Genomic DNA, 18,091 nt, shown 5'->3' on the forward strand with positions numbered 1-18,091 from the left:
GCGGGCACTTCCGGTTCTTGATCCTTAAAAAATAAAGAATCGTCAGAGAAATAATACTGGAAAAAGTCTAGGGTTACTTTTCTTTTCGTAGACATTAATATCCAGGATTAGTCTTGAAAATTTTCCTACCTTCTCTTGAGAATACATAAATGTATTTGGAAGTCTTTCTCACCTTCTAAGACCTGGTCGGAGCACCCGCTTCCGCCAGAAGTTGAAGCCGCTCCTCGCCTCCAGCTTTTAGATAATTTTCGCTTCGGTTTCTTCAGTGCCAAAGTACGCCTCGTAGTGGCCAGGAGGAAACAAAACAGAGACTTCCTTATAATTCCTCACGTGAATTTGTAAATAGCCATGAGACTAGGTATAATAGCTATAATTCAATTGGATTTACTAGCCTTCTCACAATTCTACGAAGTAGGTCTATTATTTTCCCCATTTTACATATGTAAGAAGTGAGGTTTGGAGGTTTGACTTAAAAAATCCACGCTTGTAACCCATTAGGTGAAACTGCCAAGTTTTTCATTGTTGTTCTCCGCCCCCCCCCCCCCCCCCGGCTTTTTAAGATTAGTGGGAAAATCAGCTTTCACAAGGGGAAAAAAAAAGCCCCATGATTCCACAATAAAGATGTCATTAGTGATCTTGACAGGAGTAATTCCAGGGGCCAGATGGAAACAGAAGCTAAACTGGATGTGTTCTTAACTTCAGAGAAGTGAGAAGAGAGAAGAGCAAGTGTTGACAACTCCTTCACGAGATTTTGACTGTGAAGGAAAGGGGAGTTTGAGGAAACCCAGAGAAGTGAAACATGAAATGTGAAGTCAAGTGTGCTTTCCCAGGTCACACAACTGGCAAACAGTAGAGACAACCCCTGTCACATCTGTGACTGCACCACACCTCATGGATCCTGCTTACCCCATGGTCCGTGGGAAGTCAAGGGGATGTGGAGCCAAGGAGCACTGTGTTAATAGCTGCCTACGTGATGTGCGTCATGAAGGAAAAGGTCTTGATGGAGATCAGATGAGTTAATCAGGCAAAGAGCTCATAGACCGGAGAGCATGCTTGCAATTACAAAAGACCCAAGAGATTTGGAGGTAGTAATCCAATGGTTTGATTTTGGGAGGGACAAGAAACACGGTGTTTCTCAGAGGAGGGCACAGGGCTCCCTACACTGTCTGCTGCTTTCCCATAGACACTGAGATCCCAGGATGAGAGGCCAGAGGTACCATGCAAGCAAGCATCCGTCAATATCCCAGGGAATGTGCCTGCTGCATCACCCCAGGTACCCCAGCTTTTCCAAACACCCCTCTGGCCACAGCTTCTGAACAAGAAATCCTATCAGCTGGGTCACCAGTAACATGAGAAAAACTCCAACCTCATTTATTTCAAAATGGCAGGAAATACTCAAAAGCTGCACTTCTTTCCCTGGACACATATGCCTCTGAGGCCCTGGATACTTTTGCTCTACAGAGAAATTATTTCTTTTGTCTGGTTCTTTGACACTCCCGGTGTCTATGGATTTGGGCTGCTGGCTGCACTGGGCCCCAGCCCCAGGATGACTGGGTCTGATAACACCTGGGCATTCTAGTTGAGGTGGTAGACCTTGGGGGCATCGTAATAGCCACAGGTCATGTAGTTCATGTTCTTAATGGGCCACCAGTGGTTGGAGCAGCAGGCAGCAGAGTAGACATGAGGCTTCTGTTGGATACAACTGAACAGTGCCAGGCTCCGGTCCGCAGTCACGGTGGGCAGGTAGAGCTGCAACTTGTCCAGGAGGTGACCTGGCCAGAAGAAATTTGGATGGGTTCGCTGTGGACCATGAGGCCCCTTCACCTTCAGCTTCCTGGAAAATGAGAAGACACAGGGAAGATTGTCATGGTGGACAGGCCAGGGCCAGAGCTCTTCAGTAGAGCAAAACAACCATGACTATTGAGGAGGTGTAGCATTGTGCTAAGTGCTTAGTATCTCAGTTTTTCTCTGCACTTCCAACGTGGTAGGCTCTGTTACCCTGTCTACCTTCAAGTTCCCCAAGGCTACGCAGTGACCAAGTGGCAGGATGCAGGCTTGACTTCTCATCAGCTGCCTGTAAAACCCAAACTCTTTTAAGAGTACACGGTCTGTTCTCTAGAAGAAGCATTTTAATATGGTATTCAGAGTAGTCTTTGGAGCCTGCATAGCTGGATTAAATCCCTGCTCCACCATTTGAACAGATGCATGACTTTAATAAGAAATAAACTTTTCTGTAAATTAGGTTTGTTAACAGTAGCTTCATAGGATTGTTGAGAGGGTTTTAAAGTTAATACATGGAAAGCACCCAGGTCAGAGTCTGCCTGGCACTCTAAGTTGTTCTCCTGCCTCTCAGCTCCTGGGCACTGAGCCCCAGATGCTGTGCTAAGGGCACCATGAAACATGCAGAGTCCAAGGCACCTCCCCAAAGTGAGGCTAGACCTCCTCCCACCTAACTCCCAGAGTTAAATGATTTGCTACAGACCTAGCGAATTCCTCAAACTCCTTAAAGTGTATTTTCTTGATTTTCCTTTGTGGTTTCCTAGTGGATAAGAGAGAGAGGTATCTTGTTAGGAGAGGGGAAATCCAGGTTCAGAGTCTCAGGGATATGCCCATCTCTAAGTCCAAAGCAGAGCTTTGAAAGGAGAAATTTTTCTGTCTGGGGCGAGGCCCTGACTCTGTCCTCTCACGCTCCAGTGGAACATACAGTGGGCTTGGATCAGCCAGACCTGGGCTCATAATCTAGCTGGCTGGGTGATTCCTGGCGAGTCACTTCCCCTTTCAGAGCCTTGGGTTTTTAATTTCCCAAAATGGAGATTAGTTATGAGAGATGTTCAATAATCTGGATCATTTCTGGGCTCTTGGCTTCCATTTTCCCTGAAAGGACTGAATCCAACCTTGGAGATAAGGATGGTTAAAATTAACTCTCCGAACGTTGGGCCTGGCAGATATCAACAACGGCACTCCTTCCCAGCAAGCCTGCATTCAGTCTCAGAATCTTACATGACACAGTTTAAGTAGCAACATGAAATCAATGTCCACCCCTGCCCTAGATGACCTCTCTTCATCCTTTATAGCTGTGGCCTACATAAGCATGGATAAGAGTCCCTTTCTGTTTCCACACACTTCCTAGGTTCACAGTTCAGGAATTGGTACCAGCCACTCAAGTCGGAAGGCAGTCACTAAAGGATCAGAAACGACCCTCTAGGCCATTACCACCTGCCTGGCTCATGCTCAGTTCTTCCCAACAAGAGCTACAGACAGGCTTCACCTGCAGGCCTGGGCCACTCCTGCACTCGAGAATGCCCTGACGACAACAACAGTCATTGCTCGAGTGCCAACTATCTGCCAAACACCATGCTACGAAGTTTACATGCAATTTTTTCTCTTGTTCTCATTGTGTATGTTAGGAGCTATTATGCCCATTTTATAGACAAAGATGCTGATGCTCAGAGTGTGAAGTAACTTGTCCACTTGATTTACAGTTTGTCTGATTTCCACTCTGTTTTGCTACATCCTACCCACCCCCTTCTGGCCACAGCATACCACCCCAGTGAGCAGCTGGCAAGAATCCAGAGTATGGCCATGTCCTGAGCCCCTCCCCCATCCAGTCAGCTGTCCCCTCCTTCTCCCATGCTGGCCCTAGCCCTCTGCAGGATGCTACTCGGTCTCCAATCTGCTGTCACTCGTGGATGCTGGCTCATCAGCTACCCACGTTTCACCCCCTTCCAAAGAAGAACATTTATTTTCTTTCTCTTTCTTCCTTTCTTCCCTTCCTTTCCTTTCCCCTTCTTTCCTTTTTTTTTTTTTAAATTTTGAGAGTATGTTTATTAAAGCTGGGGACAACAAAACACGGAAAGGCTTAGAGTAGAAGAAGCATCAAAAGAGAGCCTAGGTGGGGTTGCTTTGGCTCACTGGAAAGTCAGAGAAAAGGGGGTCTGGTGGACAGATTCAGGGGATTAGCACAGGACAAGCTGTCATAGCCCATTGTTCCCTGGGTGCAAACCTCTGGGGACACAGAATTTAGGAGATGCACTCCTGAGAGGGAAGACAGATATGAGTATGCTCTCAAGAGGGATAGCGCAGTGTACCGAGTCAAAAAGGACATTTTCTCAGAGAGGACTCGAGTTGACCTGAGGTAGTACCCAGTGCAGTTCTTTTCTCCTCCCAGGGGCTGGTAGCCTCCTTTTTGCTAGAGAAGGTGGGGCAAGGGAAGGGGCTGCCCCCCAACCACCCTCAGCAGCACCCCTGACACCGGGCCCATAACTGGTGAAGGGGCCTCCTAATTCTCTAGGAAGGCCATCTTTTTAATCTTTTCCAGAGAGCTTGGGATCATGTAGGATGTGTTCAGGAGATAGCTGTGTGGGAGCGAGGCAAGGAGGCTGTGGATCAGACATATGTCAGGGGTGACACTGGGGACTAGTCTGGCCGTGGTGACTCGGTTGGACATGCCGGGTTAGGACAGAGGCGCTGGTACAACATGACAACCCCTTGTGTCAGCATCCTAGCTTCTGTAGCTGAGGCACAGCAGCAGGGCAGGAGGGCAAAGGGAAAGGGGAAGGGGGTCTGACACTCAGCTTGTCCGTCCTCTTCGCCATGGACTCTTCGAATCCCAGGGACCTGAGCAGGGCTTGAGTCGGGCTGAAGACCTTGAAGTCTGAGTAGTAGCCTCCTGGCTGCCGGATTGGGCGCACCCGGTCCTTCTGGAAAATGATCTTGTCCCCCGGATACAGCAGGGCTGTGAGCAACAAGAGACACATGGCCTAGCAGCCTGAGACCCCTCCACCCTGCAGCTTCAAAGCAAAGGGCAGAAGTGGGCTTTAAAAATAATAATAAGGTCACATTTTTGTTTAAAAAGATTTTTCTCAGTACATTTTTTAACTTTTAATTTTTAAATGATTGTAGATTCAAAGTAAATTGTAAAAATGGTACAGGGGCCCCTTAGACCCTTCCCCAGCCTCCCCCAACTGTGATGTGGCATATATGGACATAGCTCATTTCATTGCACTTGGCTTTGTTATGCTTCATGGGTGGTACATTTTTTTACACATGGAAAGCAAAACCATCCACCAGTAAAAATATTACGACCCGCTTTGTGGGGGTACCTGCTTTATTATGCTGGTCTGGGACTGAACGCACAGGATTGCCAAGGTCTGCCTGTAGCTGTAGTGCGAGATCGGGAAATGGAGTTGGTACAAGACTGCTAACTGCACTACAGACGAGGGAGCTTGTTTATAACCAGGTTGGCAAAGCCCCCGGGGCTGGGGTACAATTAGGATGGAACTTGAGGCCCCACACCCCACTGTCCAGGGGGATGTCCTGTCCAGGAGGAGGGAGGAGGAGTCCTCCAAGACTTCACTAGGGTAACTTGTAGTTGATGGCAGTTTTCCCCTTGCTTAGAATTAGTCTCGCAGATAAGCTTTTCTAAGTACAGTACATCAAAAACACAGGGCCAGGGTTTCTCTCCATCTCCCTGCAGCTATGAAGCGGTGCTTGTCCTAAGAGGGTAACACCAGGAGAGCTCGTGTTCTGGGAGAATTGGTGGAAGGTTATGCTCCTGGTAATTAATATTGGTTATTTATGGGAAGGGCAGGCAGGGATCATGCAGATGAGAAAGGAGAAAGGGAAGAGGATATGCAGGCAGCATCAACATTTTAAAGCTTTCGGTGTTTTGTTTTGTTTTGTACTTTTGTTTTTGTTTTTGCTCTGGCTGGTATGGCTCTGTGGATTGAGTGCCACCCTGTGAACTGAAGGTCACCAGTTCAATTCCCAGTTGGGGGCATATGAGAGGATTACACACCAGTGTTTCTCTTCCCTCCCCCCCCCTAAATAAATAAAACCCTTAAACAAATAAAAATAAAAATAAAAATATACAAGGTCTGGCAGAAGGCCTGCCTGAGTGTGGTTAGTAGGGTAACAATACGGGTGTAATGATTTATAATTTTAATTTGAACATTTCATCTAAAATGCTATAAGGTGTGCTTGAGTGTGATATTGTTATGCTACAGAATTATATGATTATGATTTTATAATAAAAGATTTTGTAAAGGAAGGGGTGTTATTTGTGCCAGATCCTGAATATACATGATTTTTAAAAATGATTTACACAAATAATTTTGTGTACATAGAAAAGAAAAATAGGTTTATGTAAGGACAGTCATTAAAATATGAATGGCAGTCAACTCAGCTGGAGGGGGTTTTTATTTTTATGTTTTCAAAAATATTTAAGTGAGTGAGTATTATTTATAAAGTAAGGGGGACAAAAACAATGAAGCTACATTCACTGAGGGGAGGAAAAATACCTCAATGTTCTAGAATTCTCACCCATGAGCTTGAGACCTGGAGTCTGAGCTCACCAATTTCTAGTCCAGAACACACACTTGGAAGTCCTGATGCTTGGGCTTCTTTGTCTATAGCAGAGCAGGCCTCTGTCATGAAGACAGCCAACAGACAGTGGCCAGGACAGCGGAACTTGTGCACTAGAAATCCCATCTAACAGCAAATCTCGCTGGCTATTCTTCCTCTCCTCTTTCTCCTTCTTCACAATGTCCCCACTACAGGCCGAAGCAGCTCTAGTCAGAGATGGACTGGAGTCTTTTGCATGTAGACCAAGCAGGGACAAAAGGAAGCCCAGCTGTGGATGCTTCAGCGTGCCCATGAATGTGAATCCTGGCAACAGAGGAAGCTCAGAGACTTGGGAGCTGGTAAAACCCAACAGTGGATAGAATCCGTAGTGGTTTTATGTTCTGGCAGGGACAAAGAATCCACATCCGGAAGAAAGACCTGACCCACAAGAGTAGTCCAGGGTGTAAGGCAAGCCTGCCTACATTTCAGAAAACGGCTGAAGCTCCTCTATTAACCAAGATGAGGGGATGTAAAGAATTAGGGAAAATGAGGCCCCCTGAGGAAGAGGGAGGGTTAGATGATTTGGTGAAAAGTCAGTACCCAGAGCTGCAGGATCTTGGGTCTCTGCCCTTCCAGCCCAGGAAGGCAGCAAGTAGCCACTATACAAGGGCATGTAGCCTATGCAGGAGACAATGACCCTTTAGGTTGGTTTGTTCCTGAAGGTCCTTGGCCACATCCTCCTGGATAGACCTGTTATGGGCTAAATTGTGTCCCCTCTAAACTCATATGTTGAAGCCCTAACCCCCAGAACCTCAGAATTTGTATTTGGAGATAGGCCCTTTCAAGAGGTACTGAAGCTTAAAATGAGGCTGTTAGGGTGGACTCGAATTCAGTCTGACTACTCTCCTTATAAAGGAAGTTTAGACAAACAGAGAGATACCAGGATATGTGTGCACAGGGAAAAGGCCATGTGAAGAGGCGGCGTTAGCAAACCCAGGATTGAGGCCTCAGAGGAAACCAATCCTTCTGGCACCTCGGTATTGGACTTCTGGCCTCTAGAACTGTGAAGAAATAAATTTTCTGTTGTTTAAGCCACCCAGTCTGAGGTATTTTGTTATAACTGCTCTAGCAAACTAATATAAGACCCTAGGACTTATACATTTAGCACATGTTTCCCTCCCTCTCAGGAAAAATATGGAAATAATCAGTTGTGACTGTTAGCTCTTATTCTTGGGTAAGTCACACCACTCTCTGTGTGCCCTTTTCTAGAAAACTTCATTTCCTACTATGGCCACAGCTCTTCTGAAAAGTTCCTACAGGAAAATCGCTGCCCTCATGGAGCTTGCAGTTCATGTTTTTTTAAGCACAGAGAGGAACCGGCCCATTAAATTTATAAATTTATCTATTTGAGAGGCCAGCATTGTTCCGTGGTCATCAGGGAAATATGGGGCACTTCCTGCCCCCACCTCTCAGAAGCACACACTCTGCCCAGAGACGTGGAGGGTTCAGGTCTGTTTGGATGTATGAAAACACAGTTCTTTCCCCAAGCGGAGTGTGGAACCAGCATGGAAATCTCAGCGTCAAGTCCTATAGTCTGAGAGGAGAGCAAAGAGCCTCAGCAGAGGCTGGCTCCTGGTGCATTTCCACCTCAGTGTTGCAGAAGAACCAGAAAACTGGCCTGGCCTGAAGAGGAGGTTTTGGAAAAGCCCGATACAGCATAGCAGTTGTGACATCTATCAGCTCTCCCTCTTTGAAATTGGGAATGTTTATTTATGCTCAACTTCAGGGCTCCCTTGCCTAGAACTCCCGTCTTTGGAGCTCCCTGCTCCCGAATGCCAAGCTCAGTTGGGGAACCCCACACCTGTGGAATTCATGGACCTACAGGATTCTAAAACTCCCGTCTAACAGCAAAATAGGCTTGACTGTTCTTTCCCCCCTTCTTCTCAATGTCTCTACCACAGCCAGTGGCTTGGCTGGGTGCATGTCAGCTGGAGAGGGACAAACCTCAGGTGCACATCTGAGGCATCTTTCCGGGACCAGCCACCAAGGTCTTTACCTTTTATGAGGATGTCCTCTGACAGCGGGAGGCCATAGGACTCACAGAGCTTCTGGCACTGCAGGTAGACCAGGAAGGTGTCCCTGCGGGACAGGTTGATGAGCTCGCTCATCTCCCCGCAGATGGTGGATGGGAGGCAGTGGTCGTCAAAACGCTTATTCCCACTGCGCACCCGATGGCACCACTCCATGTACTGGATGCAGGGGATCGTGAACTGCAAAGAGAACAGCAGTTGGCACCCATTTCCTTTCACCCTGCCATTTTTCTCCTGGCCTGAAGGCTGTCAATCTACCTTTCCCCACAAGGCCCGGGGCAAAGAATGTGCGGTGGGACCCAAATTTGGGTTCTGAAGTCAGTGACTCAGGATAAAAGTCACATATGGTCAAGGTTACCCTTGAAGAATGCTTGAATGGTCAGCATGTGTGGTTCTGTGTGCACAGCCCCGTATACAGATGTGCACACATGATTGTATAATATGTACAGTGGGGTACCATGTGAACGTGCCACATGCGTCCTATTGACATATTACATTCAAGTGTTTGGCTGCATGGGAATTTAGATTAGGTACAGCCATCATCTGTGACTTTGAGGTGGAAGCCACGTGTTAAGGAGAGCAAGAGTGAGGTAGAAGAGGCCTGGGAACTGGGTAGCCACTTTTGGCCTTCTCATTTATTCATTTGCAAAGAAAGAAAAACAGAGTCAGTGAAGTACAGCCTATAGGTGAAATCTGCCCCACCATCTGTTTTTATAAATAAAGTTTTCTTGAAACACAAGCTGTACTCATTTCTTTAGATGTTATCTGTGGTTGCTCTTGTGCTCCAATGGCAGAGCAGACCAGTTGTGACAGAGGATATAGGGCCCACAAAGCCTAAAACATTTATTATCTAGCCCTTTACTGGAAAAGTTTGCCATTCACTGCTCTAATATTCTGTTTTTCCTTGTCATGCAACTAAATCAGATTTTAAGTGGTATAGCACTTACCAATACCTAACACTATATATATAGTGTGGCTCAGTACATTGAGCGACCGCCTGCAAACCAAAAGGTTGCTGCTTCGATTCCCAGTCAGGGCACATGCCTGGGTTGCTGTCCAGGTCCCCAGTAGGGGGTGCACAAAGGGTATCCGATCGATATACCAGTATCTCTCACACTTTGATGTTTCTTTCCCTCTCTCCCTTCCTTTCCCTCTCTCTAAAAGTAAATAAATAAAATCTTTAAAAATATTTTTAAAAACAGTATTATATTAATATTGTTTGCTCTCTGACTAGACTCTATACTGACAGCTTCTTGAGGGCAGGGGCTGTTTTGTTGTCCGAAGCACATAGAAGAGTGCCTGATACATTACAGGCTCTCAAAAAATATTTATTGGATGAATTAATTCACGCAGTCAGTTCTTCCTTCTGTCCCTGGAGTGCCTGCTCGGTGCCACGCCCCATGCCACACCTGGCTTCCTGCTGTGATGAAGATGCAGCCCTGGCCCCTGGATACTAAGTCATAATTAAAGAGTGGGAGGAGGGCAAGCTGACACCTTCAGAAACATTATCTCATTTCATCTTCACTGAAACCTTGTGAGACAGGTATTGTTCTTATTATACAGATGAGGGAACAGAGAGGTAAAGCACCTGCTCCTAAGAGTTCCCCCAGGCAGAAGGCGGTGCAGGTGCCGGAGGTTTGCTCCACGCCCTCCCCCTTTGATGGGGATACCTTGCTGTGCTGCTTCCTCTCCCAGTACCGTATGTTGACATCCTCCTTCTCCTGCGGGCTCAAGGGCCTTGCTTCTGTCTTGGTGTCAACCTCAGGCACAGTCAGTAGGTCCATCTTGGGTTGCTGTGGGGCTACATTCTTGGGTGGACGCTGTGGGGAAGCCCGTCCCTTGACAGATCTATAATCTGGGGTTGAAGCGAAGAGACAAAGGGAGGAGGGACAGAAAGGGTGCTCAGCCATGGAATCCATCAAGCAGTTAACCAATGTCACCAAGCAAGCACTAGGCCATCCCTCTGCTTATTTCCCATGTATCCAACCAGTGCTGTCTGCCATGCACCTTGGGGTGCCCCTTCTTTCCATCTCCACTATGGCCTCCCTGGTACAGGCTGCCTCCTCCCTCACCTGCGCCATGGCCTCAGCCTTCCTGTTGCCATTCTCATCCTCTAGCATACTGTTTTCACCACACAGGAAACGAGACCTTAGAAAGACACCGGCCACATTGTCCTGGCTGGACCGCATCAGTTGGTTGAATATCGTTCCCCAAAGCAAAAGCTTGCTGTTTGGATTTCCAGTCAGGGCACATGCTTAGGTTTCGAGTTCAGTTCGGACACTGGTCAGGGTGTGTACAAGAGGCAATCGATCGATGTTTCTCTCCCTCTCTTAACTCCCTCCATTCCCCTTTCTCTAAAAATAAATAAATTTTAAAAATTTAAAAGACATAAACCACATCACTTCATTTCCCTGCTTAGAACTCTCTCCTGGTTTCCCACTGCACTTAGACTAAAACTCAGAATCTTCTTCCTGGTCTACGAGGCCCTGCAGGATCTGGCCTCAGCTGACCATCCATCTGACTCTGTCTCATTGTCCTCAAAGCATCAATCACTTTGTCCACAAAGCATTGGACATCATCTTGGTTAACTTTTTCTATGGGAACTCATTGAAAGCAGGGATGCTGGCTTCTTCACTGCTGTGTTCTTAGTTCCTAGAAGTGCCTGCCTGGCACATTGTAGGTGCTCAAGAAAGGTCCAAATGAAGAGAACGTTACTTTGCCCCCTGCTCTGTTTCAGGCCTGCACTGTCCCTGGCTCAAATGAAATTCAGGCCTTGCCACCTTCTGGTTTTGAGACAGTGGACAGGTGGTCAACCTCTTTGAGCTTCAGCTTCCTCCTTAAAAAGCATAAATAGCAGCCCTCATGTCTGGGGACTTGAAGGATAAATTGAGCTAATGCTGTGGGTAAAGCTACCCGGCCTACAGAGGGCACCCCAAAGGCTATCGCCTTCTCTCTTGTGAGCCTCACCCAGATTCTTGACACTGCTTCCCCTTCAGGCAGAGCAAGAGACTCCCAGGTCTGCTTCCCTTACTCACTGTGGCTCTCCAGGGAAAGAGAACTCAGCTATGACAGCGGTGACAGCACCATTTAAGCAAATACTTGTGCTTGGCTTCAAATCTATTTATTGGGAAATAACAGGCCCCAAATACCTTTGCTGCAAATATGTATCGTGGCATGCATCGTGGTCACTCACTCAATGACTTGCAGCCAACTACACAGATAATAGTGAGTTTTGATCATTTACAATGAAAAGGCCAAAAGAACATGGATTGGCAAGCACACTCAACTCAATGCGGCCCTGAGGATGTGCTGGGCGTGAAGGGTGAAGGAGATTATAACTGCAGGGGTAGTGACACAGCCAGGAGGCAGCTGTGGGGGCGCGAGGCCAGAGACCCTGCCTAGGAGTGAGGATGCCTCTGCGCAGTGGCTTGTTGAGACTGGAGGTTGGAAACGCCTGCGCTGCACTGTGAGTGAAGCTCCAGGGGACTGAGGAATGGATGGTCCAAGGGAGCTGCCTGCTGTCCCCAGAAGAACCAACCAGTGGGGACGCTGAGCACCCAGCTCAATGTGAGTGGGAACTCCAGAGGCCCTGCCCCAAATCTTCACTGACGTAAAGAACCCCTCAGGGTTTTTACATAACCTGAGGGAGGGTGAGGAGCTCCTCCTCCCAAATATGCCTGAAATTAAATTCCTGCCAACCTGGCAGGTGGAGGCAAAGCAAGATTTGCTTCATTTAGAAAAAGAAAGATGTGGTTATATTTGGAGAGGGTTCAGGAATTCTGGGTGGTGGTTAAAGGGGGGGGGGCTTTAATTTTACTTGTAGTTGTTCAGGTGTTTTTTTTTTTTTATAACAACTAAACTGTGAAGAAGCACACTGTACCCTTGTGGTATAAATTCATACCCAGAGCTGTGGCAAGTACATTTCTAACTTGCCTCTGAGCTTTGTCTGGACAGATGTTCCTCCAGAAGCATGTGGCCTGGCAAATGGAACCTGAGCTGTGCACAACCTACAGAGCTGTGCACAGCAGCCTCGCTAATGCCATGGTAGAATAGCAAAGTAGACTTTCCAGTAAACTCTAAACATGTGCTAATTCTGGTTTCTTAATTTTAGTTAACTTTTTATCCATAAGATGCAGATTAGCAGTAAGAAGGCCTCAGACTCACATACAAATAGAGAGGCTTGGCATTTAGGTTCTTAGCCTATCAAGCGGGCTTTGGTGGGCTGAAATTGCTCTTTGAGAAGCACCCCTGAAGGATAAGGTCTGGGCCTCATCCAGCTTTTAATGGACAAGGTACCCAGCCTGGTATTCCAGAAAATATCTACTGTTTAGTTGATCTCCTGCTCTGGCAACTGCAGAGGCTTGGCCCACCTACATAGGCTAAAGTTGGAGAGCACACTCGGGAAATGAGCCAGGGCTGCCTCTACCACGTTTGCTCTAAGGAGGGGAGAGTGGAGGCACTGGGGTGGGTGGATACATACTATCCCTTGTAGTTTTCAGTATGCTTCTCTGCTGGGGCAAAAACCATTGCTTGTAGGTGCTGGCCAGGATATCCACAGTGATGCTGTTGTGCTTCTCCAGAGAGCTGAGGTAGATCACAATATCCTCTATCTCCTGGTGTCCCAGAGGGACTCCAATCTGAAGAGAGAAGAGAAGTCCCCAAAGTGGAGAGGCTCCATTCCAAACATCCTATCAGGGCGGCCAAAGCCTGGTCAGACTAGCCCCGCCTTTCGGTCTGGATTTAGCCACAGCCACTCCCAGCTCCCATCCAGGGTCCCTGCCACAGGAGCTCAGAGCCCCTTCCTGGCCCTGAACACATGCCACACTTTCTCACCCTCCACCTTTACTCAGATGTTTCCCTTTTGATGCCTGAAAAACTCCTATCCCTCCTTCAAAACCCAGTCCAGATACGCCACCATCTTTGCAGACTCTGTTACTACTTACTCTGGGCTCATACCAATCTCAACACCAACTTTCTCATGAAGGATTTGAAGAAGCATTTCACATGTCCATCATCCTTGCCTATGAGGGACATGTAAACCTCCTTTCACTGAAGGAAAACAGGATCAGAAACACGGTACCTATTACTCTTTTGAAGACTGAGCAACTTTTGAGGAGTATAATGCTTGCCAGTTATATTGAATATTCAAGAAAAGTTTTATTTTTTTAAAGATTTTATTTATTTATTTTTAGAGAGAGGGGAAGGGAGAAAGAGAGGGAGAGAAACATTGATGTGTGGTTGCCTCTCGAGTGCCCCTCACTGGGAACCCAGCCTACAATCCAGGCATGTGCCCTGGCTGGGAATCGAACCAGCAACCTTTTAGTTAGCAGGCCAGCACTCAATCCACTGAGTCACACCAGCCAGGGCTCAAGAAAAGTTTTAAAGGAAATATAATTTTGTTCCTTAGCTTCTTTAGACAGCAGTCATTGTTACTGTGTTTTTTTTTAAAGAAGATCAGAACTCTCCAGGTACGAAAGGATTTAATGTTTTATCTTCTTGATTATGGTGATTAAAGACAGTTTATCTTGTTATTTTTAATGCTTTGAAATGTTGTTCAGATAAGTACACATCATAAAATGATGATGTGAAAACTGGTGATGATTTAAAGCCATAATAGTTGTGGTAGTCAGCTTCCTAGAACTATTTTATATGGTGTCTTTTATGTGAAGTATATAAAAATTTAATTCAGCCCTGGCAAGTGTGGTTGGAACGTCATCTCTAGATTGAAAGTCTGCAGGTTCAACTCCCAGTTGGGCACACAGCCGGGCTGTGGGATGGATCCCCAGTCCAGGTGCGTACCACAGTCAGGATGTGTATGAGAAAACAACCAATCAATGTTTCTCTCCCTCTCTCATTTCCTTCTCCTCTCTTAAAAAAAAGAAAGAAATGAAAAAATGTTCTCAGTGAAGATAAAAATAATTTTAAAAGAAAAAAAAACCCCTAATTCATTCAGACAGGGGTCAGCAAACTTTTCCTATGCAGGGCCAGTTAGTAAATATTCAGGCCCCATGAGCCATATGGTCTCTGTCACAACTACTCCACTCCACCATCAAGCATGAGAGCAGCCCTGACAACCTGAAGATGAATGATGGTGGCTGTGCCCCAACGGAAGGGGCACAAAGAATTTAAAAATCTTTAAATTTTTAAAAAGATTTTGATTTATTTCTTAGAGAGATGGGAAGGGAGAGAGCAAGAGAAGGAGAAAAACATCAATGTGTGGTTGTCCCTCATGTGCCCCCTGTTGGGGACCTGGCCTGGAACCCAGGCATGTGCCTTGACAGAGAATCCAACCAGTGACCCTTTGGTACACAAGCCAGCACTCAATCCACTGAGCCACGCCAGCCAGGGCCCCAACAGAACTTTATTTACAAAAACAGGAAACAGGCTGGCTTTGACTCTGGGGCCATAGTTAGCAGACCCCTCCAAGACCAATAGAACCTTCTAAATGATGGGTGTGCTCTCCATCTGTATGGTCCGATGGAGGGACTGGTCTCCACATGTGACTACTGAGACCTCAAAATGTGGCTGGTGTGACAGAGAAATTGGATTTTAAATTAAATTTATTTATAATTAATTTACTCTTTGAATAGCCAGTGAAAGTATCGTCCATGGACCAGTACCGTGGGCATTGATGGGAGCTGCACAGTTACTGAGTTGTGGGAGCTGCCTTTTCACAAGACCTCTATGTGATTCACATGCCAGTGACAGTTGGAGGAGCTCTAGAAGATTCTAGGGGCAGGAGGAAAGGTCCAGCATTGAAGGCCCAGCAATCTCAGTGTTCAGTTCTGGGGTCTGATGGTATGGGGGCTGGAATGGGGGCTGCTCTGTAGACTTTCTTCTCAGAGAGGGCTTTTCAAAGTCAGACCAGTGCAGGGGAGGTTTTAGGGGTCCCATGTGGCCACAGGTTAAGCCACAATTTCCAATCTGGTTTTACAAGGGATAAGACTAATAGTTTGAGTTTCAAGCCCTTTTCAGTTGGTCCAGACCCTGGACCGTGGCAACCATGGGGCACCTATTGGGGCCCATAGTGTGGGCACCCTGCCGGCTCAGGCCAGCCCAAAGGGAGCCCGGGGGGCACTTACCGCCTTCAGAGCCATAATGAACTTCTCCCTGGAGATCCTGTGGGTCTCGCTCCGTTCCAGCTTGTTAAATACCTCCAGGATCTTGATCTTGTGACTGTGCAGGTAGGAGTACAAGGTTGACAGGGCGGGGGGCTTCGGCAGCTGAAGCTCGGGCACGGTTTGGTGGGCAGGTTGGAGGTTTTTCTTCTGAAAGAGGCAAGAAAGTGGGACAGAAGGGAGAGTTCAGGGGACACAGGCCTGTGGAACAAGATCCCCAGAGTTAGAGATAAATGGGAGAGACAGACCGGGCAGCTCTCGACAGACAGCAAGATGAAGTGCGAAGAACACTGGAGTCAGGCAACCGCAGAGCAGCCGCGTTGTGCCCCAGAACTCCGGGGAGACTTTGCTTTGCTGCGCCTCCATTTACCCTCAGAAATGAGAGGCTTGAACGATATGAGAACTAAAGTTTCATTCTTCTCCTCATCTCCCTTGTCAGACCAGTCAGTATTCTAATCCTACTGGGCTCTGAGTGCACCAAAATACATTCCCCCGCCTGCAGCCACACGGGTTTCCCCACTTCTCCCACCTCCCAGCGTTTGCTCCATCTGGGCCTTCTGCCTGGTGTAACTTTCCTTCTTTTTCTATCTGTCCAAATCCTACTCCTCCAATTTCAGGAGAAGGGAGAAATTTAGAAATAACACTCCCTTACTGTGACGCAGCCATTGACAGTTTACAAAGGGTATTCCTGTCCCCTAGCTTACAGTTCCTCTCCGCTCCTGGGGGGTTGGGACCCACATGTATTCATGGCTGGCAGCAAACTGTAGAGTCATTATCCGTCCTAGGGTGGTTTTAAGTTATAGCCACACATTCTTCAACTCTCCTCCTCTCTGAGATGGAGACTAATTCCCCTCCCCTTGGGTGGATGCAATACTTAGTGACTCGCTTCTGACAAACAGAGTATGGCGGATGTGATATATAGACAAATAGAGTACGACCAATAGAGTATGGCGGTTGTGATAGTGTAACGCTTCGGAAACAGAGACCTCCCGAGACTGGCTGTAGAAGGCACTGCAGCCTCCTCCTGTCCTCTCTTGGACCACTCCCTCTGGGGGAAGCTGGCTGCCATGTGGTGAGGACACAAAAGCAGCCCCGTGGAGAGGTCTATGTGGCTAGGAACTAAGGCGTCCTTCCCATAGCCATGTGACAAGCTGCTTGAAAGCAGCTCCGCTTGCTCTGGTCAAGTCTTCAGAGGTCTGTGGCCTGGGCCAACATCCTGAGATGAAAAGACTCTGAGCCAGAGCCACTGAGCTAAGCCCCTCCCAGATCCCTGACTGTCAGAAACAGTGAGACAATGAACACTTGGTGCTTTAAGTCATCTGAGGGTATTTGTTATCCAGTAATAGATAACGAATCCACCTCCCTTTAAGGATTTCTGTTTGCTGCTCTGTGAAATGGGGCAAATGACCCACATCCCGCCCGTAACACTCTCATCTAGCAAATGGGGATGCTCACATCGGTGGCTCCGGCAATAGACAGGTGGGCCATCGCCTGGGCCTCATGCTCCTTGGGGGGCATGTGTAAGATCTTGGCTTCCGAAGGCGTGAGGCTGGACTTGTTCCGCAGCCACCTGTCCATGTTGCCAAACGACTCCAGTTCCTGCCGAAACTTCAGTCTCTGGCTCAGCCAGGTTCTTGTGTCCTCTGGCTGCTCTTGGGTGTCCCTGGCTTCCAGGGCTTTAAAGCTGCAGGTGGGTTGTAGGAGAGCCTGGGGTTGGGGCATTGGATCGATGGAGATTGGGTCTTCCTTTTGAGGCAAGATGATGATCCGCCGGCGGCTTCGAGGCAGGTGGAAGTCTTTCCTCTTGAACTGCTTGAAGCAATGGGCAGTGGCCAGTTCAGGCTTGAAGAAGCTGGCATTTTCATAATCAGTTGAGGTCTTAGACTGGTAGAGCCCTTGGGGAAGAGTGTTAGAAGGTGAGCTCCTCTCAGGGAGAGGACTAAAGGAGTCAGAAAGGAGCAGTGCTTTAGTGCCAGGCTAGGCACTGGAGCACCTGGGTTTCACGCCTGGCTTTATCACTGCCTTCCTATAATAATGAAGATAATTACCTCTCGTGACCAGGCACTCCCAGCTACGGGTACCGAGGGCTTTACGAGCTTCGTCTTACCTAATTGTCTCAGATCCTACTCTTACTACATCCAGCCCCAGTACTCCTTATTAGCAATCAGAATGATCTTTTAAAAATGCCATTCGTATCTGCTCTGGTCATCCGAGGCAGCATAGCACTGTTAGGAGTGGAGGCTTTGATGCCAGAATGTTCTAGTCTGGGTCCTGGCCCTGCCACTTACTGACAGCATGATTTTGGGCAAGTCTCTTAATTCTCTCTGTGTCCCAATTCCTTCACCTGTAAAATGAGGACAATGATGCTATAGCTGTCTTAATGAGCCTTGGAGATGTTTAGAATCAGTCTGTTTTAGAGTTGCTTTGTTCATTATTTTTTTATGTACTCACCCTCCACCCATTTTGAAACCTTTCCATGACTTCTCATAGCCCTCAAAATAAAGTTGCTTGCCCCTCCATTGCTAACTTTTCCTGCCTCAT

The 18,091-nt window shown here is 47.4% G+C and overlaps 1 protein-coding gene across 1 annotated transcript; it reads right to left on the bottom strand.

The window, feature by feature from the left end:
- Positions 1 to 1,575: 1,575 nt before the first annotated feature.
- On the bottom strand, positions 1,576 to 18,012 carry EFCAB12 (EF-hand calcium binding domain 12). Its single transcript, XM_053669037.1, has 9 exons — positions 18,002 to 18,012; positions 17,006 to 17,489; positions 15,515 to 15,700; positions 12,913 to 13,069; positions 10,103 to 10,287; positions 8,399 to 8,612; positions 4,576 to 4,735; positions 2,483 to 2,539; positions 1,576 to 1,834 (listed from the first exon to the last, which is right to left on the bottom strand). Exons 1-9 carry the CDS (start codon positions 18,010 to 18,012, stop codon positions 1,576 to 1,578), a joined length of 1,713 nt encoding a protein of 570 aa, XP_053525012.1.
- Between the last annotated feature and the right edge of the window lie 79 nt (positions 18,013 to 18,091).

This window comes from Artibeus jamaicensis, unplaced genomic scaffold (genome assembly GCF_021234435.1).
Source record: "Artibeus jamaicensis isolate MK-2021 breed Jamaican fruit bat unplaced genomic scaffold, CSHL_Jam_final contig_519, whole genome shotgun sequence".
Taxonomy (NCBI): Eukaryota; Metazoa; Chordata; class Mammalia; order Chiroptera; family Phyllostomidae; genus Artibeus; species Artibeus jamaicensis.